This window comes from Polypterus senegalus, chromosome 15 (genome assembly GCF_016835505.1).
Source record: "Polypterus senegalus isolate Bchr_013 chromosome 15, ASM1683550v1, whole genome shotgun sequence".
Lineage (NCBI taxonomy): Eukaryota > Metazoa > Chordata > Cladistia > Polypteriformes > Polypteridae > Polypterus > Polypterus senegalus.
The window spans coordinates 91,681,293-91,707,144 of record NC_053168.1 but is presented as its reverse complement, the minus strand read 5'-3'; the positions used below and the strand labels follow the sequence as shown (position 1 = coordinate 91,707,144).

The window sequence follows — 25,852 nt, the reverse complement described above, 5'->3', positions numbered from 1 at the left end:
TGCTGATGAGGTGCAAAGGAATTTAAGATGGCCCGGCATTACAACTTTTTTCGTAGACTTAAGAGATTCTATTGTTAAGGCGCTCTCCGTTTCATTCACAGTGGGACAAGAAGAAGCAAGATTTGATACTGTCAGTGTTGCAGTAATTGTGATGCTCTTTGCATGAAAAAAATGTGTTCTATTAAAATTTCAATTTTTCTTTGTGAATTGTGATGTTTACTTAAAGTGCAGCAAAAAAGTATTTTGCGTCCAGGGACGCATTAACCCCCAAGTAGTTGGCAGGGATAAAGCCCCAAGATGCCACCGAAACGAGCTGCACCATCTAAGGCTTCTAACAATGAAAACACGCTTCCATGAATTACAGTACATATAGCGATAACATCGGTATTTTACATTCTAGCACTGCAGGAGACATAGCAGTACAGTATACAGGTTTACCTTTACATTCTTTATTTTTAGGTAATGTATTAAGCTGAGTTTGAAATTAGTGTTGTGAGGGCATATTTAAGATTTAAACTATGAAAATAGGCATTTTTTTTTTTTACAACAAACAAAATTCCCAGTTTTTCACAATCCGCGGGTGCTCTTGGAACGTAAACCCCTCGAATTTTGGGGGTGTACTTTATATACCCTGTCAAGATTGTTGCTTCAGCAATATGAAGCATTAAGAGATTTGACATCACTGCGTATGAAGTACCAGTTTAATCTACATATTATTGATTGCTGCTCAGATGGGCTCAAATGATTTTGAGACACTCTTCTGTACAGTTAAACCTCAACTTAAGTGATTTTGACTTCACATGAACTGAAAGTGTATCATAAAAACGAGAAAAGAACAAAATCAGTGCCATTTTAAATCTGTATGGAAATTTTAAATAATGTTCTTTTATTGTGTATCATTCATTCTGGCATGCTATGCTTTAAAAATGACTAGATCTGTACACCTCTGCACAATCTGTCTGTTACAGTCACTGCTATGTGCATAGAAGGGAAAGTGCAAGAGGTGCCCTGGCTTAACACTAGAATCCCTGAAGCCTTTGAAAAAAGTCATAATGCAGGACCACCTTAAATTCATTTGCACCTCTCCATTTTTGTCTTTGTTTTGCAAATGTATGAATTAGCACAGTCAGCAAGTACCCTGCTATCGCTCTCCTCACCAATGCAGCTGAAGTTCTTTCAGCTCAAGTGTCTTTATCTGGGTGTGAGGTGCCTAAAGTTGTATAGGGTAAATAATATATTGTTATTTGGAATACATAAATTTCATGTGTGTTCAATTTCTACAGTGATCTTTGTAGGATGATAGGAAATGTGAGGCAAGAAATGTTGAACACAACTAAAACAAACTTTTTTCATGTTATAGTAAAAATTGATAAAATGTTGACGTGAAATGTGTGATGTGTGAAGAATGAAGTTCAAATATTAAATACTTTCACAAAAGGTATAACAAAATAAGTGCTTTTTTTCAAGAAAATAACCAAAGTTAAAGAATTTTTTTAATTTCCATGTTGCTTTCAATATGTAAAAACCAAAGCTATTTATCTATCATATGGCTGGTGTAGAGGTAACAAGGGCTGCTTCTAAATCAAGAGGTTGTGGGTTCGATCCAGGGTCTTCCCCGCATTTTCTATTTTGAGTAGTGAGCTGCTATTATTACTATTATATATATAATACATACATTTGATCTGAGTCTGTAACACCTGTTGTAAATTTTTGCTACTTGTAAAAGTTGGTGTGTGTTTTTTTTTTTATTTTTTTATTCAGTTTTATTCTTTCAGTCATGTTCACGTGGTACAACAAACTTGCTTCTCTCTGTCTGAGTTGATGGCATTTATCTCCATTCTTTTCACAAGAGCAGCAATTACCACAGTTGGTGCTGTGGTTGATGCCTGTTCAGAACTATTTGTTGTACCAGTAATCAAAGATATGGTGACCGCTATCAGACTATCATGTGGCAGTTGTGCTTTGACAACAAAGACACCCATGCAGAACATGTGCAATACAACAGATTTGCATTTGCAATGCTACTCCTTATTTAGGAAAAGATCACTGTCGTCCCACAGGAGACAGACTTTCTGCGAGTGTGGTCATTAAGCCATTTCTGGAAAAAGACAGAATTGTGACAAGAGACAACTTCTTCACATGCAGTGCATCCGGAAAGTATTCACAGTGCATCACTTTTTCCACATTTTATGTTACAGCCTTATTCCAAAATGGATTCAATTCATTTTTTTTCCTCAGAATTCTACACACAACACCCCATAATTACAACGAGAAAAAAAGTTTACTCAAGATTTTTGCAAATTTATTAAAAATAAAAAAACTGAGAAATCACATGTACATAAGTATTCACAGTCTTTACTCAATACTTTGTTGGTGCACCTTTGGCAGCAATTACAGCCTCAAGTCTTTTTGAATATGATACCACAAGCTTGGCACACCTATCCTTGGCCAGTTTCGCCCATTCCTCTTTGCAGCACCTCTCAAGCTCTATCAGGTTGTATGGGAAGCGTCAGTGCACAGCCATTTTAAGATCTCTCCAGTGATGTTAAATCGGATTCAAGTCTGGGCTCTGGCTGGGCCACTCAAGGACATTCACAGAGTTGTCATGAAGCCACTCCTTTGATATCTTGGCTTTTTGCTTAGGGTTATTGTCTTGCTGAATAGGGTTATTGTCTTGCTGAAAGATGAACCGTCACCCCAGTCTGTGGTCAAGAGCGCTCTGGAGCAGGTTTTCATCCAGGATGTCTCTGTACATTGCTGCAGTCCCTTTATCCTGACTAGTCTCCAAGTTCCTGCCGCTGAAAAAGATCCCCACATCATGATGCTGCCTCCACCATGCTTCACTGTAGGGATGATATTGGCCTGGTGATGAACGGTGCCTGGTTTCCTCCAAACATGACGCCTGGCATTCACACCATTGAGTTCAATCTTTGTCTCATCAGACCAGAGAATTTTGTTTCTCATGGAATGAGAGTCCTTCAGGTGCCTTTTGCCAAACTCCATGCGAGCTGCCATGTGCCTTTTACTAAGCAGTGGCTTCCGTCTGGCTATTCTACCATACTGGCCTGATTGATGGATTTCTGCAGAGATGGTTGTCCTTCTGGAAGGTTCTCCTCTCTCAACAGAGGACCTGTGGAGCTCTGACAGAGTGACCATCGGGTTCTTGGTCATCTCCCTGACTAAGGCCCTTCTTCCCCGATCGCTCAGTTTAGATAGCCAGCCAGCTCTAGGAAGAGTCCTGGTAGTTTCAAACTTCTTCCACTTTCGGATGATGGAGGCCACTGTGCTCATTGGGACCTTCAAAGCAGCAGAAAATTTTCTGTAACCTTCCCCCAGATTTGTGGCTCGTGACAATCCTGTCTCGGAGATCTACAGACAATTCCTTTGACTTCATGCTTGGTTAGTGCTCTGACATTAACTGTCAACTGTGGGACCTTATATAGACAGGTGTGTGCCTTTCTGAATCATGTCCAATTAACTGAATTTTCCACAGGTGGACTCCAATTAAGCTGCAGAAACATCTCAAGGAGGATCAGGGGATACAGGATGCACCTGAGCTAAGTTTTGAACTTCATGGCAAAGGCTGTGAATACTTATGTACATGTGCTTTTTCAATTATTTTATTTTTAATAAATTTGCAAAAATCTCAAGTAAACGTTTTTCATGTTGTCATTATAGGGTGTTGTGTGTAGAATTCTAAGGAAAAAATGAATTGAATCCATTTTGGAATAAGGCTGTAACATAGCAAAATGTGGAAAAAGTGATGCGCTATTGCTTTTTTTGGATAATAGACTACAGCACCACAACACAGCTGCTTGGCATCATGAATAAGAACTTCCACCTGCAGCTAAAGTCCCTTCAGTAAAGGTGGAATTCTCCACGTCAGTGTTTAGATCTGGAAGTGCCATGTTGATGGTATATGGGCCCAAAAAGAAGTTTCTCTGCATTCCCAATATCATGCACCATAATGGGAAGACTGGGCAAGATCGAAGAAGAAGAAAAAAAAAATTCAAATGACGTATCTTTTTCAGATAATTGTGTTTTCATGCATGGATATGTTTATGTGTTCATGACAGAGGCAGAAACAGATCTGATATCATTCAAGTTTTTACTGGAATATAAAATAAACACTTTCGCAAAGGTATAATGAAACAAGTGTGCTTTTATCCAAGAATAAAACTGAATAAAACAAATTCAAGTAACAACAAGATACCAAGAAGACAATATTCACTAGCGTTTGTGTGTCTGCTTCTATCCCTTCAGTGATATCTTTTATAAGTGTCAAAACTTTACATCAGCTGTTACAGACTCAAAGGAAATGTATGCTTTCGTTATATAATAATAACTAGCAAAATACCCGTGCTTTGCAGCGGAGAAGTAGTGTGTTAAAGAAGTAATGAAAAAGAAAAGGAAACATTTTGAAAATAACGTAACATGATTGTCAATGTAATTGTTTTGTCACTGTTGTGAGTGATGAGTGTTGCTGTTTTATTTATATATATATATACACACACACACACACACACAGTGGTGTGAAAATGTATTTGCCCCCTTCCTGATTTTTTATTCTTTTGCATGTTTGTCACACAAAATGTTTCTGATCATCAAACACATTTAACCATTAGTCAAATATAACACAAGTAAACACAAAATGCAGCTTTTAAATTATGGTTTTTATTATTTAGGGAGAAAAAAAAATCCAAACCTACATGGCCCTGTGTGAAAAAGTAATTGCCCCCTGAACCTAATAACTGGTTGGGCCACCCTTAGCAGCAATAACTGCAATCAGGCATTTGCGATAACTTGCAATGAGTCTTTTACAGCGCTCATCTTTGCAGAATTGTTGTAATTCAGCTTTATTTGAGGGTTTTCTAGCATGAACCGCCTTTTTAAGGTCATGCCATAGCATCTCAATTGGATTCAGGTCAGGACTTTGACTAGGCCACTCCAAAGTCTTCATTTTGTTTTTCTTCAGCCATTCAGAGGTGGATTTGCTGGTGTGTTTTGGGTCATTGTCCTGTTGCAGCACCCAAGATCGCTTCAGCTTGAGTTGACGAACAGATGGCGGACATTCTCCTTCAGGATTTTTGGTAGACAGTAGAATTCATGGTTCCATCTATCACAGCAAGCCTTCCAGGTCTTGAAGCAGCAAAACAACCCCAGACCATCACACTACCACCACCATATTTTACTGTTGGTATGATGTTCTTTTTCTGAAATGCTGTGTTCCTTTTCGCCAGATGTAGCGGGACATTTGCCTTCCAAAAAGTTCAACTTTTGTCTCATCAGTCCTCAAGGTATTTTCCCAAAAGTCTTGGCAATCATTGAGATGTTTCTTAGCAAAATTGAGACGAGCCCTAATGTTCTTTTTGCTTAACAGTGGTTTCGTCTTGGAAATCTGCCATGCAGGCCGTTTTTGCCCAGTCTCTTTCTTATGGTGGAGTCGTGAACACTGACCATAATTGAGGCAAGTGAGGTCTGCAGTTCTTTAGACGTTGTCCTGGGGTCTTTTGTGACCTCTCGGATGAGTCGTCTCTGCGCTCTTGGGGTAATTTTGGTCGGCCGGCCACTCCTGGGAAGGTTCACCACTGTTCCATGTTTTGCCATTTGTGGATAATGGCTCTCACTGTGGTTCGCTGCAGTCCCAAAGCTTTAGAAATGGCTTTATAACCTTTACCAGACTGATAGATCTCAATTACTTCTGTTCTCATTTTTTCCTGAATTTCTTTGGATCTTGGCATGATGTTTAGCTTTTGAGGTGCTTTTGGTCTACTTCTCTGTGTCAGGCAGCTCCTATTTAAGTGATTTCTTGATTGAAACAGGTGTGGCAGTAATCAGGCCTGGGGGTGGCTACGTAAATTGAACTCAGGTGTGATACACCACAGTTAGGTTATTTTTAACAAGGGGGCAATTACTTTTTCACACAGGGCCATGTAGGTTTGGATTTTTTTTCTCCCTAAATAATAAAACCATCATTTAAAAACTGCATTTTGTGTTTACTTTTGTTATATTTGACTAATGGTTAAATGTGTTTGATGATCAGAAACATTTTGTGTGACAAACATGCAAAAGAATATTTGATGATCAGAAACATTTTGTGTGACAAACATGCAAAAGAATAAGAAATCAGGAAAGGGGGCAAATAGGTTTTCACACCACTGTATACACACACACACACACACACACACACATATATATATATATATATATATATATATATATATATATATATATATATATATATATCTATATCTATATATATATATATATATATATATCTATATATATATATATATATATATATATATATATCTATATATATATATATATATCTATATATATATATCTATATCTATATATATATATATATCTATATATATATATATATATATATATATATCTCTATATATATATATATATCTCTATATATATATAGATATATCTATACTAAGAAAAGGCAAAGCCCTCACTCACTCACTCACTCACTGATCACTAATTCTCCAACTTCCCGTGTAGGTAGAAGGCTGAAATTTGGCAGGCTTATTCCTTACAGCTTACTTACAAAAGTTGGGCAGGTTTCATTTCGAAATTCTACGCATAAGGGTCATAACTGGAAGCTTTTTTTCCCCATATAATGTAATGGAGTCTTGAGTTGGAGATGGCGTGGGGGGGAGTTTCGTGTGACATCATCACGCCTCCTACGTAAGTACGTAGAGAACAAGGAAGAACTCCAAACAGCGATGAGCACAAAGCGCCATTTCACAATTGAGAAGGCAGAAAAACATTATGAAGCAAATGATGCATACAAGCATATTCATAAGTACAGCTACTGCGGAAACAAAGCACGGCGTGAACCGTAAGTTTATATTAAATTAAGTTCATAGACAGGCTGCCACTAGCGTTTGTAATTTAGTGCCTGCCCATATAAGGCCGTCCATCAGCGGCAATCCAATACAAACACTGCCGGTAAATGTTCACGGGTGAAGGACTGTGCTTATGCAGAGGAAGATGAGATGGTCAGGGTGGTGTTTGGCACAAACTCATTGAAACTGCGAGAGAAACTTTTAAGTGCCGGGTCTTAGCTGACATTACACGAGATGGCACCAGTACAGCTGGGAACCTTCGATGCAAGAACACCAAGCGGCTCACGTGAACTGACGCATGCGCAGACAAAAGCAACAGTTCCAAAGAGTGCTGAACAAAACCGAATTACACAATTGAGAAGGCAGCAAAAAATATGAAGCGTCTTATACATACAATCATATTCATAAGTGCAGCTACTGCGGAAACAAAGCACACGGTGGAAAAAGTGAATGTCCTGCTAAAGGAAGACAGTGTAAAAAAACCCGTGCATGCAGTTTGTCACATCACAGATAAAAGGAAGACGAGCTGTTTATTGATGCAGTAAGGAACTAATCGATGAATGAAACCTCTTATCTTTACAACGATTGACAAACACGGAATGTAACTTGAACACATCCTACAAATACGAGCCTGATTGAAAGAAATAATGATAATCAAATCCTTGATGACAGCAACATTCAATAACACTCACAAAACAATTACTGTATATTGACAATCATGTTACGTTATTTTTAAAATGTTCCCTTTTCTTTTCATAACTTCTACTTCTCCACTGCGTACACGGTATATATATAAATGTATATATATACCCGATCTACAATACATACTTTAGCATAGACAAGCCACACGCTGTGGCTAATTGTAGAGTCTTCCCTCTAACGCCGACATTCGAGGTTGATTCCCGAGAGGGTGTACTGACTATGTACGCGCTACCGATTCATTTTACCTTCGATCTCCTTGGTTTGGGACGTATGAAAAATATTAGGTTAACGCAGAATCATGTTACGTTATTTTTAAAATTTTCCCTTTCTTAGCACAAGCACAGCTGAGAAGCTTCGATGCATGTACTCCATAACGCGTTAAAAATAATTATTTAATCACACTTTCAATTCCAAGCAAACGGGAACTTTTGTCAATGCATGATTTCCTGGTACATCCATTACACTGATGCACACATCACAGCTACAAAAATGTTAGAGTCGGAATAAAGCGCGTTCCTACGACTGATCATTTCGACTACCCGAGCCTTGATAAAAGCATGGTTTTGTGCACACTGAAAAGCAAGCAAAATTAGATGCATTACAGAAAGCGGACTTTGTGGCTCTTACTGGGGATCATTGGACTTCCGTGACCGTTAGTAATTCTAAATACATCTAATTACAAAATGTTCAATGATCACACTGTTTTAGCCTAATGTACAAAATAATTTTGGCTAATGTTACTCAGAGTTTAAAGAGTAAGCTGGTCAAATTACCTTTTATGTTTCTGACTTATTTTTTAAGAAGAAAAACTGCACTTTATGTTGAAATTTTGGTTATTATTATTTAAAGACAATACTATTCTGAAAATGTACTTAAAGTACTTAAACTACCACTTTATTTTTAAGTCTGCCCAATTTTAACCAGGGATGATATTTTTGTTTCTGTTTTGAATTCAAATGCAGTTTAAAAGCTTTTTTCAGAAATTAAAACAGCTTCAGTTTACAATATTCATGTCCATGTCTATTATTTGATTCTGTCGCCCACTAAAACCGTTTTAAATTAAAAAAAAAACATTTGCGATTTGGGGCAAATTTACGTGTGCGATTACATACGATTAATCAAGATTAATTCTTACACAGCCTCTAATTAATTGGATTAATTTTTTAATCGAGTCCCACCTAATATATATATATATGTAGATATATATGTAGATTTGTATATATATGTGTATATACAGTATATATGTAGATATGTATATGTTGTATATACAGTATGTATATATGTGTGTGTGTATATATACAGTACGTGTATATATGTATATGTGTATATATATGTATGTGTGTATATATATAAGTGTATATATATATATATATATATATATATATATATATATATATATATATATATATATATGCCAGCAACACTCATGACAATGACAAAACAATTACATTGTCAATCATGTTACGTTATTATTAAAATGTTTCCTTTTCTTTTTACTTCTCAGCTGCCAATCGCAGGTATTTTGATATATATATATATATATATATATATATATATATATATATATATATAAATAGATAGATAGATATGACAACAACACTCATATCAATGACAAAACAATTACATTAACAATCATCTTACGTTATTTTTAAAATGTTTGCTTTTCTTTTTCATAACTTCTTTAACACACTACTTCTCCGCTGCGAAGCGCGGGTATTCTGCTAGTGCCCAACTTTTGTAAGTAATCTGTAAGGAATGAGCCTGCTAAATTTCAGCCTTCTACCTACACGGAAGTTGGAGAATTAGTGGTGAGTGAGTGAGTCAGTGAGAGCTTTGCCTTTTATTAATTTGGATAATAACAGCAACGGAGAAGACCCAGGATTGAACCGGCAACCCCTTGATTTTGAAGTTGCCGTGCTAATCTCTACACCAGCCATGCAATTGATATTTAGGCTTTGGTTTTTACATTTTGACAGCAACATGTAAGTTGAATAATTTCATTTTCTTTGGTTATATTCTTGAATAAAGGCACTCTTGTTTTGTTATAACTTTTGTGAAAGTGTTTATTTGATAGTTGGACTTCAGTCTTCACACATTATACACTTTACGTTAGCATTCAGTTAATTATTATAACATGAAAAAAGTTTCTGTGTTTGTTTTGTTTTCAACATTTCTTGCCTCACATTTCCTCTCATCCTAAATTTTCCCAGATCGTTGTTGGTATGGAACACACATGCAATGTATGTATTCCAAATTATAATTTATTATTGACCCTATACAACTCCTGGCAACTCACACCCAGATTAACAGACCTGAGCTGGGAAAAGCTCAGCTGCATCTGTGGGGGATGGGATAGCAGGCTGCTTGCTGCCTGTGCTAACTGACACATTTGCAAAACAATGATGCTGATAAGGTGCAAAGGAATTTAAGATGGCCCGGCATTGCAACTTTTTTCGTAGACTTCAGGGATTCTATTGTTAAGGCGCTCTCTGTTTTATTCACAGTGGCACAAGAAGAAGCAAGATTTGATACTGTCAAGATGTCTTACTAATCCTAGCATGCTATGGTTTGAGAATAATGGAGTTGTGCTTGTGAGTCTGCCGTACTGTTGCTTTCTTTCCCACAACTGTGCAAGACGGCAATTGGTCTCTTTTAATTAATGCATGTATCTTCTCAAGAGTTGATGTCATCAGTCAAACTATCATTTATGTGGAACAATACTTAGTTTCTATTGAACTGAAGCAATGTGTTGCATCTGCCACAGCTGTAGCTTAATTCACAGAGCCCATATCCTCTACAAAACAACATTACTGTGCATGTATGCATTGTATTTAAAGCTGTTGATTCATATTACTAATGAATATACAAACTGTATGTACTGAGTATAGGTTAAATGACATTTGCTGTTATTTTATTGGCATAGTAAATGGTTGTCTGAGAACATTTCACTATATGATTATTTCAACTATACACAAGGTTTTGGAACATACATCAGTTGAGTAAGGTGCGGTTCTGCTGTGATTAAGGCAGGTTAGAAATTACCCTGAACAACAGACTGTTTGAATACACTTACAGTGCATCCTGAAAGTATTCACAGCACATCACTTTTTCCACATTTTATGTTACAGCCTTATTCCAAAATGGATTTAATTCATTTTTTTCCTTAGAATTCTACACACAACACCCCATAATGACAATGTGAAAGAAGTTTACTTGATATTTTTGCAAATTTATTAAAAATAAAAAAATTGAGAAAGCACATGTACATAAGTATTCACAGCCTTTGCCATGAAGTTGAAAATTGAGCTCAGGTGCATCCTGTTTCCCCTGAGCATCCTTGAGATGTTTCTGCAGCTTAATTGGAGTCCACCTGTGGTAAATTCAGTTGATTGGACATGATTTGGAAGGGCACACACCTGTCTATATAAGGTTCCACAGTTGACAGTTCATGTCAGAGCACAAACCAAGCATGAATCTGGGCAGGCCAGCGGTCTAAACTGAGCGATTGGGGGAGAAGTGCCTTAGTCAGGGAGGTGACCAAGAACCCGTTGATCACTCTCAGAGCTCCAGAGGTCCTTTTTGGAGATAGGAGAAAATTCCAGAATGTCAGCCATCTCTGCAGCAATTCCACCAATCAGGCCTGTATGGTAGAGTGGCCAGACGGAAGCCACGCTTTAGACACATGGCATCCCACCTGGAGTTTGCCAAAAGACACCTGAAGGACTCTCAGACCACGAGAAACAAAATTCTCTGGTCTGATGTGACAAAGAGATTGAACTCTTTGGTGTGAATGCCAGGCGTCACATTTGGAGGAAACCAGGCACCGCTCATTACCAGGCCAATACCATCCCTACAGTGATGCATGGTGGTGGCAGCATCAGGATGTGCGGATCTTTTTCAGCGGCAGGAACTGGGAGACTAGTCAGGATAAAGGGAAAGATAACTGCAGCAATGTACATAGACTTCCTGGATGAAAACCTGCTCCAGAGCGCTCTTGACCTCAGACTGGGGCGACAGTTCATCTTTCAGCAAGACAATGACCCTAAGCACAAAGCCAAGATATCAAAGGAGTGGCTTCAGGACAACTCTGTGAATGTCCTTGAATGGCCCAGCCAGAGCCCAGATTTCAATCCTATTGAACATCTCTGGAGAGATTTTAAAATGGCTGTGCACCGACGCTTCCCATCTACTTTGATGGAGCTGGAGCTGCAATGAGGAATGGGTGAAACTGGCCAAGGATAGGTGTGCCAAGCTTGTGGCATCATATTCAAAAAGACTTGAGGCTGTAATTGCTGCCAAAGGTGCATCAACAAAGTTTTGAAATCTTGTGTTATGTATGCTGAATACTAACTGCTTTCTTGCGACTATTTTCAGACAAAGCAGTCTCTGTTATTTGCACCATCAAATGGCTTCTACAAAGTTATGAAAGTTACTTAATAAATAAATGTGTTAATTTCTTGTGCATAAAGTTTTGAATTATTTCTAGGTAAACACAAATGGAACAAAATTTTGTAGAATCCAATTTTGAGATACCAATTCCAGCCAATGTGATACATGGCTTCTTACTACATGAATGAAATAAAAACATCTTTCTTTGAAAACAGGGAATTTAAAATTCTAATTGGAAAAACTAGACCTAAGGTCTAACATGACAACTAATTGCACTTTTGCAGAATTTTTTCACCACCGGTATAATGAAGTGGGGGTGAAAGCTGTTGGTGAACAACATAAACATCATTGTTGTAAAGGTGGGCTTGGAATGCTGGTTTAGTGTTTCACACATTTACATAGCCACTTATGCACAAAGTGTCCTGCTGGTAGAATGACACCATACAGGTGCTGGTCATAAAATTAGAATATCATGACAAAAGTTGATTTATTTCAGTAATTCCATTCAAAAAGTGAAACTTGTATATTAGATTCATTCATTGCACACAGACTGATGTATTTCAAACGTTTATTTCTTTTAATTTTGATGATTATAACTGACAACTAATGAAAGTCCCAAATTCAGTATCTCAATATTAAATATTGAAGACACCTGGTGCCACACTCTAATCAGGTAATTAACTCAAAACATCTGCAAATGCCTTTAAATGGTCTCTTCGTCTTGTTCTGTAGGCTACACAATCATGGGGAAGACTGCTGACTTGACAGTTGTCCAAAAGACGACCATTGACACCTTACACAAGGAGGGCAAGACACAAAAGGTCATTGCTAAAGAGGCTGGCTTTTCACAGAGCTCTTTGTCCAAGCACATTAATAGAGAGGCGAAGGGAAGGACAAGATGTGGTAGAAAAAAGTGTACAAGCAATAGGGACAACCGCACCGTTGAGAGGATTGTGAAACAAAACCCATTCAAAACTGTGGAGGAGATTCACAAAGAGTGGACTGCAGCTGGAGTCAGTGCTTCAAGAACCACCACGCACAGACGTATGCAAGACATGGGTTTCAGCTGTCGCATTCCTTGTGTCAAGCCACTCTTGAACATGAGACAGCGTCAGAAGCATCTCGCCTGGGCTTAAGACAAAAAGGATTGGACTGCTGCTGAGTGGTCCAAAGATATGTTCTCTGATGAAAGTAAATTTTGCATTTCCTTTGGAAATCAAGGTCCCAGAGTCTAAAGGAAGAGAGGAGAGGCACAGAATCCACGTTGCTTGTACAGTGTAAAGTTTCCACAGTCAGTGATGGTTTAGGGTGCCATGTCATCTGCTGGTGTTGGTCCATTGTGTTTTCTGAGTTCCAAGGTCAACGCAGCCATCTACAAGGAAGTTTTAGAGCACTTCATGCTTCCTGCTGCTGACAAACTTTATGGAGATGCAGATTTCATTTTCCACCAGGACCTGGCACCTGCACACAGTTACCAGTATCTGGTTTAAGGACCGTGGTATCCATGTTCTTGATTGGCTAGCAAACTCACCTGACCTTAACCCTATAGAAAATCTATGGGGTATTGTGAAGAGGAAGATGCAATACACCAGACCCAACAATTCAGAAGAGCTGAAGGCCACTATCAGAACAACATGGGTTCTCATAACACCTGAGCAGTGCCACAGACTGATCGACTCCATGCCAAGCCGCATTGCTGCCCCTAATCCAGGCCAAAGGAGCCTGAACTAAATATTGAGTGCTGTACATGCTCATACTTTTCATGTTTATATCTTTTAGTTGGCCAACATTTCTAAAAATCCTTTTTTTGCATTGGTCTTAATTGATATTCTAATTTTCCGAGATACTGAATTTGGCACTTTCATTAGTTGTCAGTTATAATCATCAAAATTAAAAGAAAGAAACATTTGAAATACATCAGTCTGTGTGTAATGAATGAATCTAATATACACGTTTCACTTTTTGAATGGAATTACTGAAATAAATCAACTTTGTCATGATATTCTAATTTTATGACCAGCACCTGTATTTCAAAGTTGTTTGGATATGTTGCTGTAAACCCACAAGGAAATCAAAGCAATAATGCTGCAGTATTTTTACATGCCCAAGGGTGTCTTCCTTCAAATAAAGCATTTGTTGGATAGCGGATGTTATGAGCATTCCAGTGACGCATTTTTTTATGATTGGTCATTCATATTACACGTCATAGTTGTTTGTAAAATGAGGAAATATATTGCATGTTGGAAAGCTCATCTTTTTGCACCACTATGCACAAGCTTCTGGCAGAGAGCGTGGTTTGGTTGAGCTGACATTTTTTTATTGGGGAAATGTTTTCTTTTAAAAAAGAAAACACAGTTGAGGAAGTAACAGCGTGATAATAAAACGAAATTTGAAGACGTTGAATCACATTTTGATGACAGTTTAGACTTTTTTTTTTCCTGTATGCTGAAGGACTTGAAGCGACACTTGATTATTAAGTATCGTTTTGAGGTGTCACTTGATGTTCTTTTACACTTCACATGTTATGGATTCATTCACCATTCTTATCGCCTGTCTGCTGCAAGTTCCCCAGTGTCAGTTTTCTGAGCAGTGTTTTCCCAGTTTCAGTTTAGATTACAAGCAAATGCCTGCTTGCAGTTTAATATAGAGACCAGTGAACCCCTCCCCAACAGTCAACTGAATATTCTTGTATTGTGCTGAACCACTCGCATTTTCACATGAAAATAAAGGTTTAGATGAGTACATAATTATATATACATAGTTACAAATTGTTTACTTGTTTCACAGTGACATATACTAACCCTAAACATTCACACTCTATATTTCTTCTAAAATATATATATATAACTGCTACTTCAGTGATTTTGATAGCAATATAAATAACAAACTGGTTAAATCTGCCATTGATACCATTCTAGGGGATTGGCAGATAATCTAGAATCTGTTGAATCATTTCTAGGGGATTTAAACAGTATCCAGACTTGGTTAGATTTTGGCAAATTAAATTTAATCTAAGTAAATGTGAAGTATTACACATTGGAAGTAATAATTAGTACAATGGATTGAGACTTGTACTTTAAAATGAATACAACCAGAACACAATGACACAGTTGTAAAACGTATTAAGAGTAAATTTCACTCAAACATTACAAACCTTTTCATGCATAGAGCATGGAACATGTTGCCAAGTAGTGTGGTAGACAGTAGGACTTCATCCATCCATCCATCCATCCATTTTCTAACCCATAATATTTCAAAACTAGACGATATTATTTTGGAAGAATCAAGTGGATAGGAGTGGTCAGTGTTGTTCTGCTGAATGGCTTGTTCTTGTGTAAGTTTTAAAAGCAAAGCTGTTTTGAGAGATTTTTTAGGTACAAGAGACTGCATGTTTACAAAATGGAAAACCAGATGTTTCCAAAAAGGAAACGCCTTGTGCCAAACCGTATAACTTTGCAGTGCTATGAGATATGACATCTGAACTGTAAAATATACTTTTTTGGAGAGAAGTTCCTAAAGGCGGGCCTAATTTGTTTTTTGTGTGCTGGATTTCATTTATTTTTTGTGAGTGAAATGTTTTTTACTCATATGAAGACTTTCTTTTAAATATTTGTTGTGTTATACTCTCTGCTGTTTATATGTTTGTAGCTCCTTTATAATATAAGCTGAATAATAGCCATTTATTTTTTGGGTATGTAATGTCACTGCATTAATGCCAGATATCCTTTATGGTATAAGGATTTAATTTAGTGAGTTACATCCTTCGATTAGTACAGCGAATTTCAACATTGTTTATTTAATGCAGCACTTCATCCACAGGCTTGTTTTCTTACAAAACTGTTTGAACTGGCAAAGTGCAGAATTACCATCATATTACCATGATGCTGTTATAATCAAATGCCACTGGCAGCAACTAGTTGTGGTTGCTTCAGCTGTTATGAGCTGTGAATACAAGAACTAGGATTCATTTAGCAAAATGCCTTTCACTGATACCAATTCAAAAATATGGGTAGATAAGGAAAAGGATTAATTATACAGGTCAAGTCAGGTTGGGGAGCATGCACTGGTATAGTGCATTGCTGCACCCACCACATGATGAAACAGCTCAGGATCCCGTTTGGCAACCCCCCAGGCTGACACACAGGCCAGTCCCACCCTCCGGAAATGACCCTTTATCTGCTGCAGCCAGGTATTATGTGGGCATCCCCTTGGCCTGGTCCAGCTACTCGGGTCCTCAATAATGAGGATCCTGTGAGCCGGATAACGCTCTGAGAATTTCGCCACATTGCTGTAGTTCCATAAATGATGCTTACTCAAAATGCAGGTAATGTGCCAACTGCTTTTTCGACACAAAGTCAAACTGGAGGTACCTAAGGATTCTCTGAAGAGATACAGTACCAAAGGAGTCGAGTCTTTGTCTTAGGTCGCTGGATAGTGTCCATGTCTCGCAACCATATAGCAAAACAGGATGCATCAGTGGCCTCATGTATAATGTTGTGCATAGAATTCACACTAAAACATGGCTTATGCACAGAAAAATGCAGATGCATAAATCTGTGTGTATGCCAACTTCCACGTTATTCCGCATCATAATATCCGGTCAGCGTGAAATGTAATGCAGGTGCACGCGCCTGCCTCCTCACCCTGAATTCTCCTAGAATTACGCCTCTTTGAATATACAAATCGATATAAATAGCCCCTTAGGTTCTGCGTTCTCTGAAAAGACAATGGCAAAAGCTTGGGAGAAAAAGAAAAATTTCAGTTATTACCAACTGGATATATCTATCTATATCTATTGCGTCTATTGTTTTGTGTTGATCCCATGCAATAGTACAATTGAAATCCTTCCGTCGTCTTCTTGAAACCTACTAGATAGAGAGAAAGTGACCTGCCACTAAAGAGAAAAAAAAAAGCATAATTTGCATAAGTAGTTTAACAGCATAAGTAGGCAGCGGTATCCTGTATGTGTAGTTTTTATATAACAAAGGCCAGTATTCTGGCCAGCCAGGTTATGAAAGCAGAGAGGTATAGGGGCCTTTTGAGCCATATTCCTCTATGGCAGAGTAAGATTTAGAGAACAGAGAAGCGTAACAATGTTATTATTGTAACAGATATGCATAGACCGGTACTGAGGCTAGAAGGGTTATGGCAATTCATTGGTGAGCTGTTATACTGGCCTTGTGGGTATGTATTGCTTTGCTCCTGGCCCAGAAACCAGCCTGCTGGGTTCAAAGGGCTAAAAGAAAATTATGTGATAATTTGTACTAATTGTACATAATATAGTCATTTACTATATCCCACGTAGAATGAGTCATGATGCATGAAGTATTTTTGATGTATCCCCTTAACCACCTAACATACAGTATAGTTCATTGTTCATGGATGCAGTCAGAAACCACATTTATTGCATTCAAGATAGATAAAAGGACATTTAGTGTTAGTGCAGTGTTTAATGTTAACTCAGAAAACAGAAAGATAAGTTTAAATAGGATGGTTTTGCAGAGTGTTACCTTTACATTATAGTTTTATAGGATCAGGATTATCACATGTATAGAGCAGATTGAAATTCTTACTTGCAAGGCCTAATCATCATGCAGCTTGTACTATGTTGATGACCTGCAATTATTTATGTTAATAATGTAGTAGTCTGCATAATACCCTAAAGATGGACTTGGCTAAATGTGTGATTGATGTTGATGTTGAGGTTGAGTGCATGATTGGCAGTGACCTGTCTCACTGGAATGCAAAGCTCTACATTTCATAACGCCTAAGATTATTCACATGTTATGAGCCCAGGAAGGCTTAAGAATACAGGTACAGACTAGACCAAAGGTCTCCAACTCCAATCCTGGAGAGCTACTATAGCTGCAGGTTTTCATTCTAACCCTTTTCTTAATTAGTGACCAGATTTTGTTTTTGATTTTGTCTTTGCCTTAATTTTAATTGATGTCCAACTTAAGACTCAGGCCCCTTAATTTTTCTTTTTTTCCTTAATTAGCAACCAAACAATATTCACACACAAAATGAACCAACACATAAACAGCCTGTTTCTATCCAACAATAACTGAAAATAAAGGTGAAGGCCTAAGTAATGTTGATCTGCTCAGGCCCTCAAAACATTTTGATAGTGCTCTTAAAAAAGAAAATCAACAATTTTGGAAATGTCTGCCATGGCAAAATTAGCACCATAGGATTAAATGACATGTTTAATTAGCAACAAGAATTGGCTTCAAATTAAGAAACTGAATGAAATGAAGTTGGTTGGAGTTTGAGGCCGCAACTTAGTTGGTCATCTGTTGGCTCACTTGACATCAAATTTATGTTTAGGTGCCGTTTAAGGAAAAAAAGAATCAATTCAGTGGTCAGAGTCTCAAGAAAAGTCAATTATAATAAAGGGAAATAGTTAATTAGCAGCAAGAACAGGTCACTAATTAAGAAAAGTGTTAGAATGAAAACTTTCAGCCACAGTAGCCCTCCAGGACTGGAGTTGAAGACCCCTGGACTAGACTCTTAGAGCACAGAATAAATTAAAAACCTTGATGAAGATATTGTGGGATTAGGGTATTTTTTCATGTCTTTCTGTAAATTTGAAATGGTTTGAATATTTAATAAAACGCCAAGCTTATGTTATTCTCCAGTGTCACATTTTTCCACAGAGGCTTAGATGTTTTTGTTGGTTTTGTTTGCTTACACCATGTTTTTTTTTTTTGTAAAACAAAAAACTGACCTGCTAATGGGGTAAGTAAAATGTACTTTAGATTTCTTAATATAAGCTAAATAATCATGAATTTAAAATTCCTTGACAAGTCAATACATCTTACTAAAACAAGATTCAGTGGCTTGATATAAAAACTTTTCACTTGTTTAGATTTTTTTAGGAAGTGTAAAAGGTACATGGAGTATGTAACAAGTAAAAAATTCTGTTTTTGTGTGGAGCATTACTTTCAGAACACACAAATCTTACGGATAGTCCTGGGAGGCAGGAACCTGAGGTAAGATACTGAACTTCTACCTCCAAAAGGGAAAAGAAAAGAAGCGCTATATTTAGATATTTAACAATTAATTTTCAAAAGGCATACAGTATATAATTGTGCAAATATTTTAAATACCTTATATAGTGTTTATATTTTCTAAAAATACTCTTAATAGTATTATGAAAAAAAAACCCTGAAATAATAGTAATGTAATGTAGATATAAGCATGAACATGTACATTTAGTGCATACATTTGCATATAAACTTACAAACACACTTACACTCTTAGTTATGTTACTAATATATGTTTTCATTTGCTATTAGTTTATGGGCAAGATAGCAGTGGGCAGACATCTGTGGGCATTGAAATGTTGCTAATGTCAGCATGATTCTCTTTCTTCGGCTAGCTCTGGTGCAGTTAGCTTCAAAGTGGGCATAGAAGGTATTTACTGTAAGTCATTTCATAGTAAAGGATCAACATTATCCGAGATGTAGGATCTCCCTCTGGAAACTGACATTGCCTGCATTTCCTGCCACATGGGTCTAGAGTTGTGATTGTATAAATGAGCTTTTACTTTGTGACTTCCACATCATTACCCAGTTGATCGTTTGAGTTTCTGTTGCTCAGTCCCCTTTTGCATTGGAAGGAATGTTAACATCAATTAGGAGAATATAGCTCATCTCCCTAGGCAGATAACAAGGATAAATTAATACAGATAATATTTAATTATCTAGAAAGTTTTTAGTTTTTAAGTGCAGTATACTTCTTTTTACATTATTACAAATTCACATAGGATCAGTCTCCTTACTGCCTTTTTTCAACACTATATTCTGTGTTTTTCTATCTTATTAGATGAAGTGCTTCCATCATGTCAGGAAGAATATCATGTTTTTAATTCCTAAATTAATCCCTTGCCACTTAGACTCCATTGCATTGACGTGAACTAACTTTCACTAACACTTATGTCTGTGACGTTGTTTAGAGCTCATATGGGGTAATACAATATTTTTGGACGCCCTTCCCAGGATATACCCCATACTATTCATCTGTGTAACAATTTACTACCAAAATAATTGCAAACTTATTTTTTTAAGATCATTTATCTGTTTGATAGGTATTGGTCACTAGCACCATAACAGAGTAAGGTTTCTATATTTTTATGTGTCAGCGAATTAAAATAGGCCACGTGTTTCGTGTTCATGTGTGTTCCTATTAGATTAATGTAACATGCTGTGGATGTACAGAATTAGATTGTAAAGTAGTCTTGGATTCTTGTGATGTTTGGTACTGTAAAAGTAAAAAAAAAAAAAGGTCCTGAAATTTGAAATGTTCTGAAGTGTACAAACCCAGGTAAAAAAAACAGCTTTAAAATATGCAAATGAAAATGCGAATAATCTTGGTGTTTACTAATTAATGTGTGACTAATATATTAATGTTTATATTTTTATTGTTTAGTTTGGATTTAAATTAGTAGATTTTATTACTGATAAGAAAATATTGCTAAAGAAATTTTGCTACATGCCAGGAATATAATAAAATAAATCAGCTGCCCTATAATATTCCCAAAGCAATAAATTTGTCATTACAAGGGGGGAAACCCCTCACCAGAGTTAAAAAATCTAATTCAGTAAAACTATATAGTTTTTGCTACATGTTAATAAATTTATCTGTTGTTTTAAAGTATGATGTAAGTTTTATTTTTTAATGTTTTTAACATTTTAATAATTCATGTGTTCATTGCCTTCTTTTTTTCTTAGCCTCTTTTTTTTCTTATTCTAGGTAACACATTTCTGTTTACCCCAGCTCTTGCCTTTACTCAAACATTCAATGTCTTACCTGCATGAGATATTTGAATTTTTTGAAGAGATTCTCACGTGTCGATACCCATACTCTTGTTTTAAGACTGTGTTTATTGATGAAGCCTATGTACAAGTATCTTCTTATGCCTCTATGAGTATTTTCAGGTTGGTACACATTAGTCATTTCATAATGCCAGGGTTAAACTATTACTATTTCAATATTTTTCAGTGTGTTTTTAAAATATGTTTCATTTGAAAGTGTTATATTTGTAGAATGGTACTAGTTTTAGTACAAACACATGAGCTCTGTCCTTACCATACAAAGCAAATTAGGATATTATATTTACGTTGTTTTAGTCTTTTCAAAACATCACTTAAAAATAAAATAATTAGAGCTTCTGTTCAATTAAAGAATTTAATTGCAATTAGCGAAATTAATTTTTTTAATCGAAATGAACTCCATGTTAATCGTAATTTATCATATTTAAAAAACCCTGGGCAGGGCGCCAGCCCACCGCAGGGCACCCACACACCAGGGACAATTTAGGATCACCATTTCACCAAACCTGCATGTCTTTGGACTGTGGGAGGAAACCAGAATACTTGGAGGAAACTCATGCAGACACGGGGAGAACATGCAAATTCCACGCAGGGAGGACCCGGGAAGCGAACCCAGGTCTCCTAACTGCGAGGCAGCAGCGTTACCACTGTGCCACCATACTGCCCCTAACATTACTTCTGTTTATTATTTATTTTATTTATGTTCATATATTTTATTTCTATTTTATATTATTTATGTTATTTGTACGTTTTCTTTTATTCTATTATTGTAAAGCACTTTGGCCACAGCATTCCTATGTTGTTTTAAGTGTGTTATATAAATAAATTGACATTGACATAAGTAACTGAAAAAGCTTGAAGGAAACTATTTTTGTTACCAAGGGCAGGGCTGACCCATTGACATTCTGTCTCTCACTCAGACCTATACCTTTTGTGTTTTGTGGGCGGACTTGTATCAGCAAACATCAGTGTGTGTATTATCTTGCTCTCGATATTCTGCTATACTGTGCAGTTTTTAATTTTTTTTTTTAAACGTCCATATGTAAACGCAGCATAATGGCAAGGATGTCTCTAATGTGCAGCCTCACTCAACGTACAGTGCTTGTCTATGTGCAACATTGGCTTGACATGAAAATTATACCTATTCGCTCTACTTGTGTAACTGGTCTAATTTTAATTATCATGTTATTTTCTACATTTTGAAGAGCTACTGTATATATATAAAAATGCATATGATGGGACATTAGCATCCTTTATTGATATAATATGGTTATGCAATATTTTATGCTCCAATGCAGAACAATTACATACTCTAAATTACAGGTGTGTGAATGAAGTTCATTATCAAGAAACATCATAGGAAAAAGTCGAGCGCTGGTGACCTGTTGCTACTGTTAATAAACTTAGATTTATTTAGCTTTGCCTCATTACATGTGAAGTACAATTACATCAACTGGATTAAATTAACACATTTAGGGGTTGGATTAAAAAGTTTAATTGCAGAAATGTAGAACGTGTTAATTGCATGCATTAATGCCAATTAATCAGCAGCTCTCAAATAAATGATAAACTGTTTTAACCTGCACTGGAAATCTCTATCTCAGTTTAACTGATAACCACAAAATTGTATATTACCTTTTATTACTGTTTTTAGAGAAACATGTCTTCAAGTACTGTGGCCAAATAATTGTCTTTGCTTGTCCAGATCATAGTGGTCCAGAAGTCCTGATCTTTGCCTAGGTTAATTAGCAAAATGGTGTTCTTGTTGGAAAAATGAAAGTTTTTTCCTGGCACACCTCCCATATAGATTTAATATGTGCAATCTCTTTATATTGGTATAATCATGCACTTTGTCATCAACAATGGCAAGAGCTTTTTGTAGATCCCATGATGAAATTCTGGGATTCTTGGAAACTTCTTTCAGCATTCTGCTCTTGGGCTGAATTTGCTAGGGTGGCCTGGTCTAGACAAGTTGTCAGTTGTTCTGAGCAGAGATATATTTAATTTCTAATTGTTTAGAGATCTTTTTAAATCCTTCCCAGACTTTTAGGCATTTGTGACCCTCTTTTGAAGGCTAATAATGCATACTTGAACAACTAACAACAAACAAATCTAAATTATCTAAGGTTTAAATAAGGTTGGTTCCTCCACGATCCCCTCTGCTGATGTTCTAACCATATGCACCTGATCTGGTATGCCTAATTCCAATTTTAGGCATTTGAGCTAGTGATAAATGTAGGTGTTTACTTGCTTTTTCCACATTATTATATATGTAAACATTTTCAGCCAGTAAAGTACAATATACAATAAGTTACAGGATTTCTGTTTTTATTTTCATTTTGTTTGATAAATAAAAACCTACAAAAATCTTGATCTAAATTTTGTTTCCTTTGAAGCAGTGTTTTTTTTTAGAATGTCTACAGAAGGTCTCCTAACCTCTCAGTCTTAACAAAACAAAATCGCAAAACCGTTTGACTTTATAATTAGCTTGTAAATGTGAAAACATTTTGTACAATTTATAATATATTGTTTTCCTTATAAATACATATTTTTCTAAAGTAGATAATTGAACTGTTCCTTGATTTTGTTCTTGCTTTTCTAGTTGTAGGTTTTGCATCCTTACTGTTAACTATTGATGAAATGTTTTTTACTCTTAGCACAAATCTGTTGCACAGTGCCATGATTATAGATCAGACTCCTTTGACAAGACGATGTTTAGCTCAAGCGTTGGCCCAGCAGTTTTTTGGATGCTTTATATCTCGAATGTCATGGTGAGTATTTGAAATAGAATGCAAATCAGTATGTTTAGAATTATACATTTTTATTTCAACTTGTGTAACTTTTCTTTTAAAGAAGTTAAAAAGAAGATTCCATTTCTGTGAAATGTGACATTATTCTTTTCTTATAGTGAGATTTTCTTTTGCATTCATTTTAGTTTTCTCTGAGACCTTTCTAGTGTAGGTGGAACAAAGAGTTTTTGACTTATTTAATGGCATTAAGTTTATTCTGATTCAAAGATATTTCTGAAAAGGCAAATGGATTTAAACTAGGGCTGTCAAAAGATTAAAATATTTAATAGAGATTATCCACAAAATATCACTGGATTAATACTAAAATCCTTGAAGGCTACGAAAAAACTCGTAACCCTGGGCCACCTTAAATTCCTTCTCACGTCTCTATCAGCATCTTTTGTTTTGTAAATGTGTCTATCAACACAAGCATCAAGCAGTCTGCTATCTCATCCCTCCCCTATCTGCGTGTGAGGTGACTAGAGTTGCATAGGGTAAATAATATATCGTTATTTGAAACGCATGCATTTCAGGTCTGTTCCGTGTGTAAAACGATCTATCTAAATGTAGGATGACAGGAAATGCAAGAAATGTTGAACAAATACCTAAAATAGAAATTTTTTTCATGTTATAGTACTAATGACAAAATTTTGACCTCGAATGTATAATGTGTGAAAACTGAAGTCCAAATATCAAATAAACACTTTCACAAAAGCTACGTGTATGTATGTGTTTAATCGACATGGGCATGCTCACAAAGTACATATGTACTGAAGTGACTTTAGCTGCAGGTGGAAGCTCCTGTCGCACTCTACGGAACTGTTGTTACAGTTCTGCCTTTGTCCAGAAACGGTTTCATAAGCGTCTTTCTCCCGTGGGGTGACTGGCATCTTTTCTTGAATAATATCAAACACAGTTGTGTAGAGTGTGACAGGATCTTCCACCTGCAGCTAAAGTTATTCACGTACTGAAGTAGCATTGCATGTGTACTTTGTCAGCATGCCGTGTTGATCAAACTTCACACTATAGGAAGATAAGTAAATAAACCAAGGTTAACAACATTCGATGTGGCTTTTATATAGGTAACATATACCGTGTGGTACCTCGGTATACGTCTGCTTTGGAATAAGTCCAACTTGGTATACGTCCTGTTTGAACATGAAAAATTTTGCGTGGTATACAAACTTTTTTTGGAATACGACTTGCGTGCTACCCTTATTTACCTCTCTCGAGACAAAGCCACGACTGCCCATGAGTGTCAGTGCGCCAGTTGCTAGTATTCAGTGAACAGCCCGTCCTATAACTCTCTGTGAATTTTCACATGTGTGGTATAGCGGGTCCACAGCTCCTGTTAAAGCCCAGTTTTAAAATAAATAATCACCGTGCTCACGGCTTGGTGAGGGGGCGTGGTGGTTTTGTGGCTGAAGCGGTTCTCAGGGCGATTCGCGATGTGGACGTTTCTCACCTAAGTGCACAGGCGAGTCGGCTAGAAGGGGAGGAAAAATAAAGAACAGAAGTGAGTGAGTAACCTTGTTGTTTTTAAGAAGACTTTTTTTCTATTGTTTTTAACCTCCACGTTTCACTTCTGATTTTATGGATGATTTATTGGAACTGGGGAGACTGCACTTTAATTTGAACACCTTGTTTTGTTGATTATTTTAATAAAACCACTTTGCACTTTTTCACCATCCCCTTGCTTTGTTGTTACTGATGAGCTTAGCAGTGAGGCACATTACCGACAGTGTAGGGTTCAAGGGCTCCCCGACAGCATACAGCAAACCCGCATTATCACAACGTGAATTTTTCACGTAAATTTGAATTGATTGTTGAAAAGTATAAAGGTGGCATGCGTATCCAGGACATGGCTGTTGCATACCGTTTGCCGAGAACGACGCTATCTACAATTGTGAAAAACAAAGACATTATTAAAAAGTAAAGTGAGATTAAATTTTCATTTATTTCATCTAATTGCTGTTGTATTTATGTATTTTATTATTAAGCAGTGTTTAAATTATTTTATACAACCCCATCAATGTATAATATTCCAATAAGCAAAGAAGTTTTTTTTCATGGGAACAGATTAATCATTTTCCCATTATTTCTTATGGGAAAATTTAGTTTGGTATAAGTCCAAGGACCTGGAATTGATTAAGGATGTATACCGAGGTACCACTGTACATGTTTTTCATATGAAGTCCTTTACATAACATAATCGCAAACAAAACTTTGCACGATGCCTTGGCAAGCTCTGTAAGCCCTGCTGATTCGTTGAAGG

The 25,852-nt window shown here is 36.6% G+C and overlaps 1 protein-coding gene across 3 annotated transcripts in view; it reads left to right on the top strand.

Annotated features, from left to right (window-relative positions):
* The window catches only part of taf2 (TAF2 RNA polymerase II, TATA box binding protein (TBP)-associated factor), a 379,690-nt gene that overhangs the window by 54,464 nt on the left and 299,374 nt on the right, over window positions 1–25,852 (top strand). For all 3 annotated transcript variants that reach the window (XR_005630659.1, XM_039736433.1, XM_039736434.1), the window contains 2 exons: window positions 20,709–20,893; window positions 23,446–23,559. Coding sequence is in view for 2 of the 3 variants with exons in the window: in XM_039736433.1 (XP_039592367.1) it covers window positions 20,709–20,893; window positions 23,446–23,559 (299 nt within the window). In the remaining variant the exon portion in view is untranslated. The remainder of the gene's footprint in view (window positions 1–20,708; window positions 20,894–23,445; window positions 23,560–25,852) is intronic.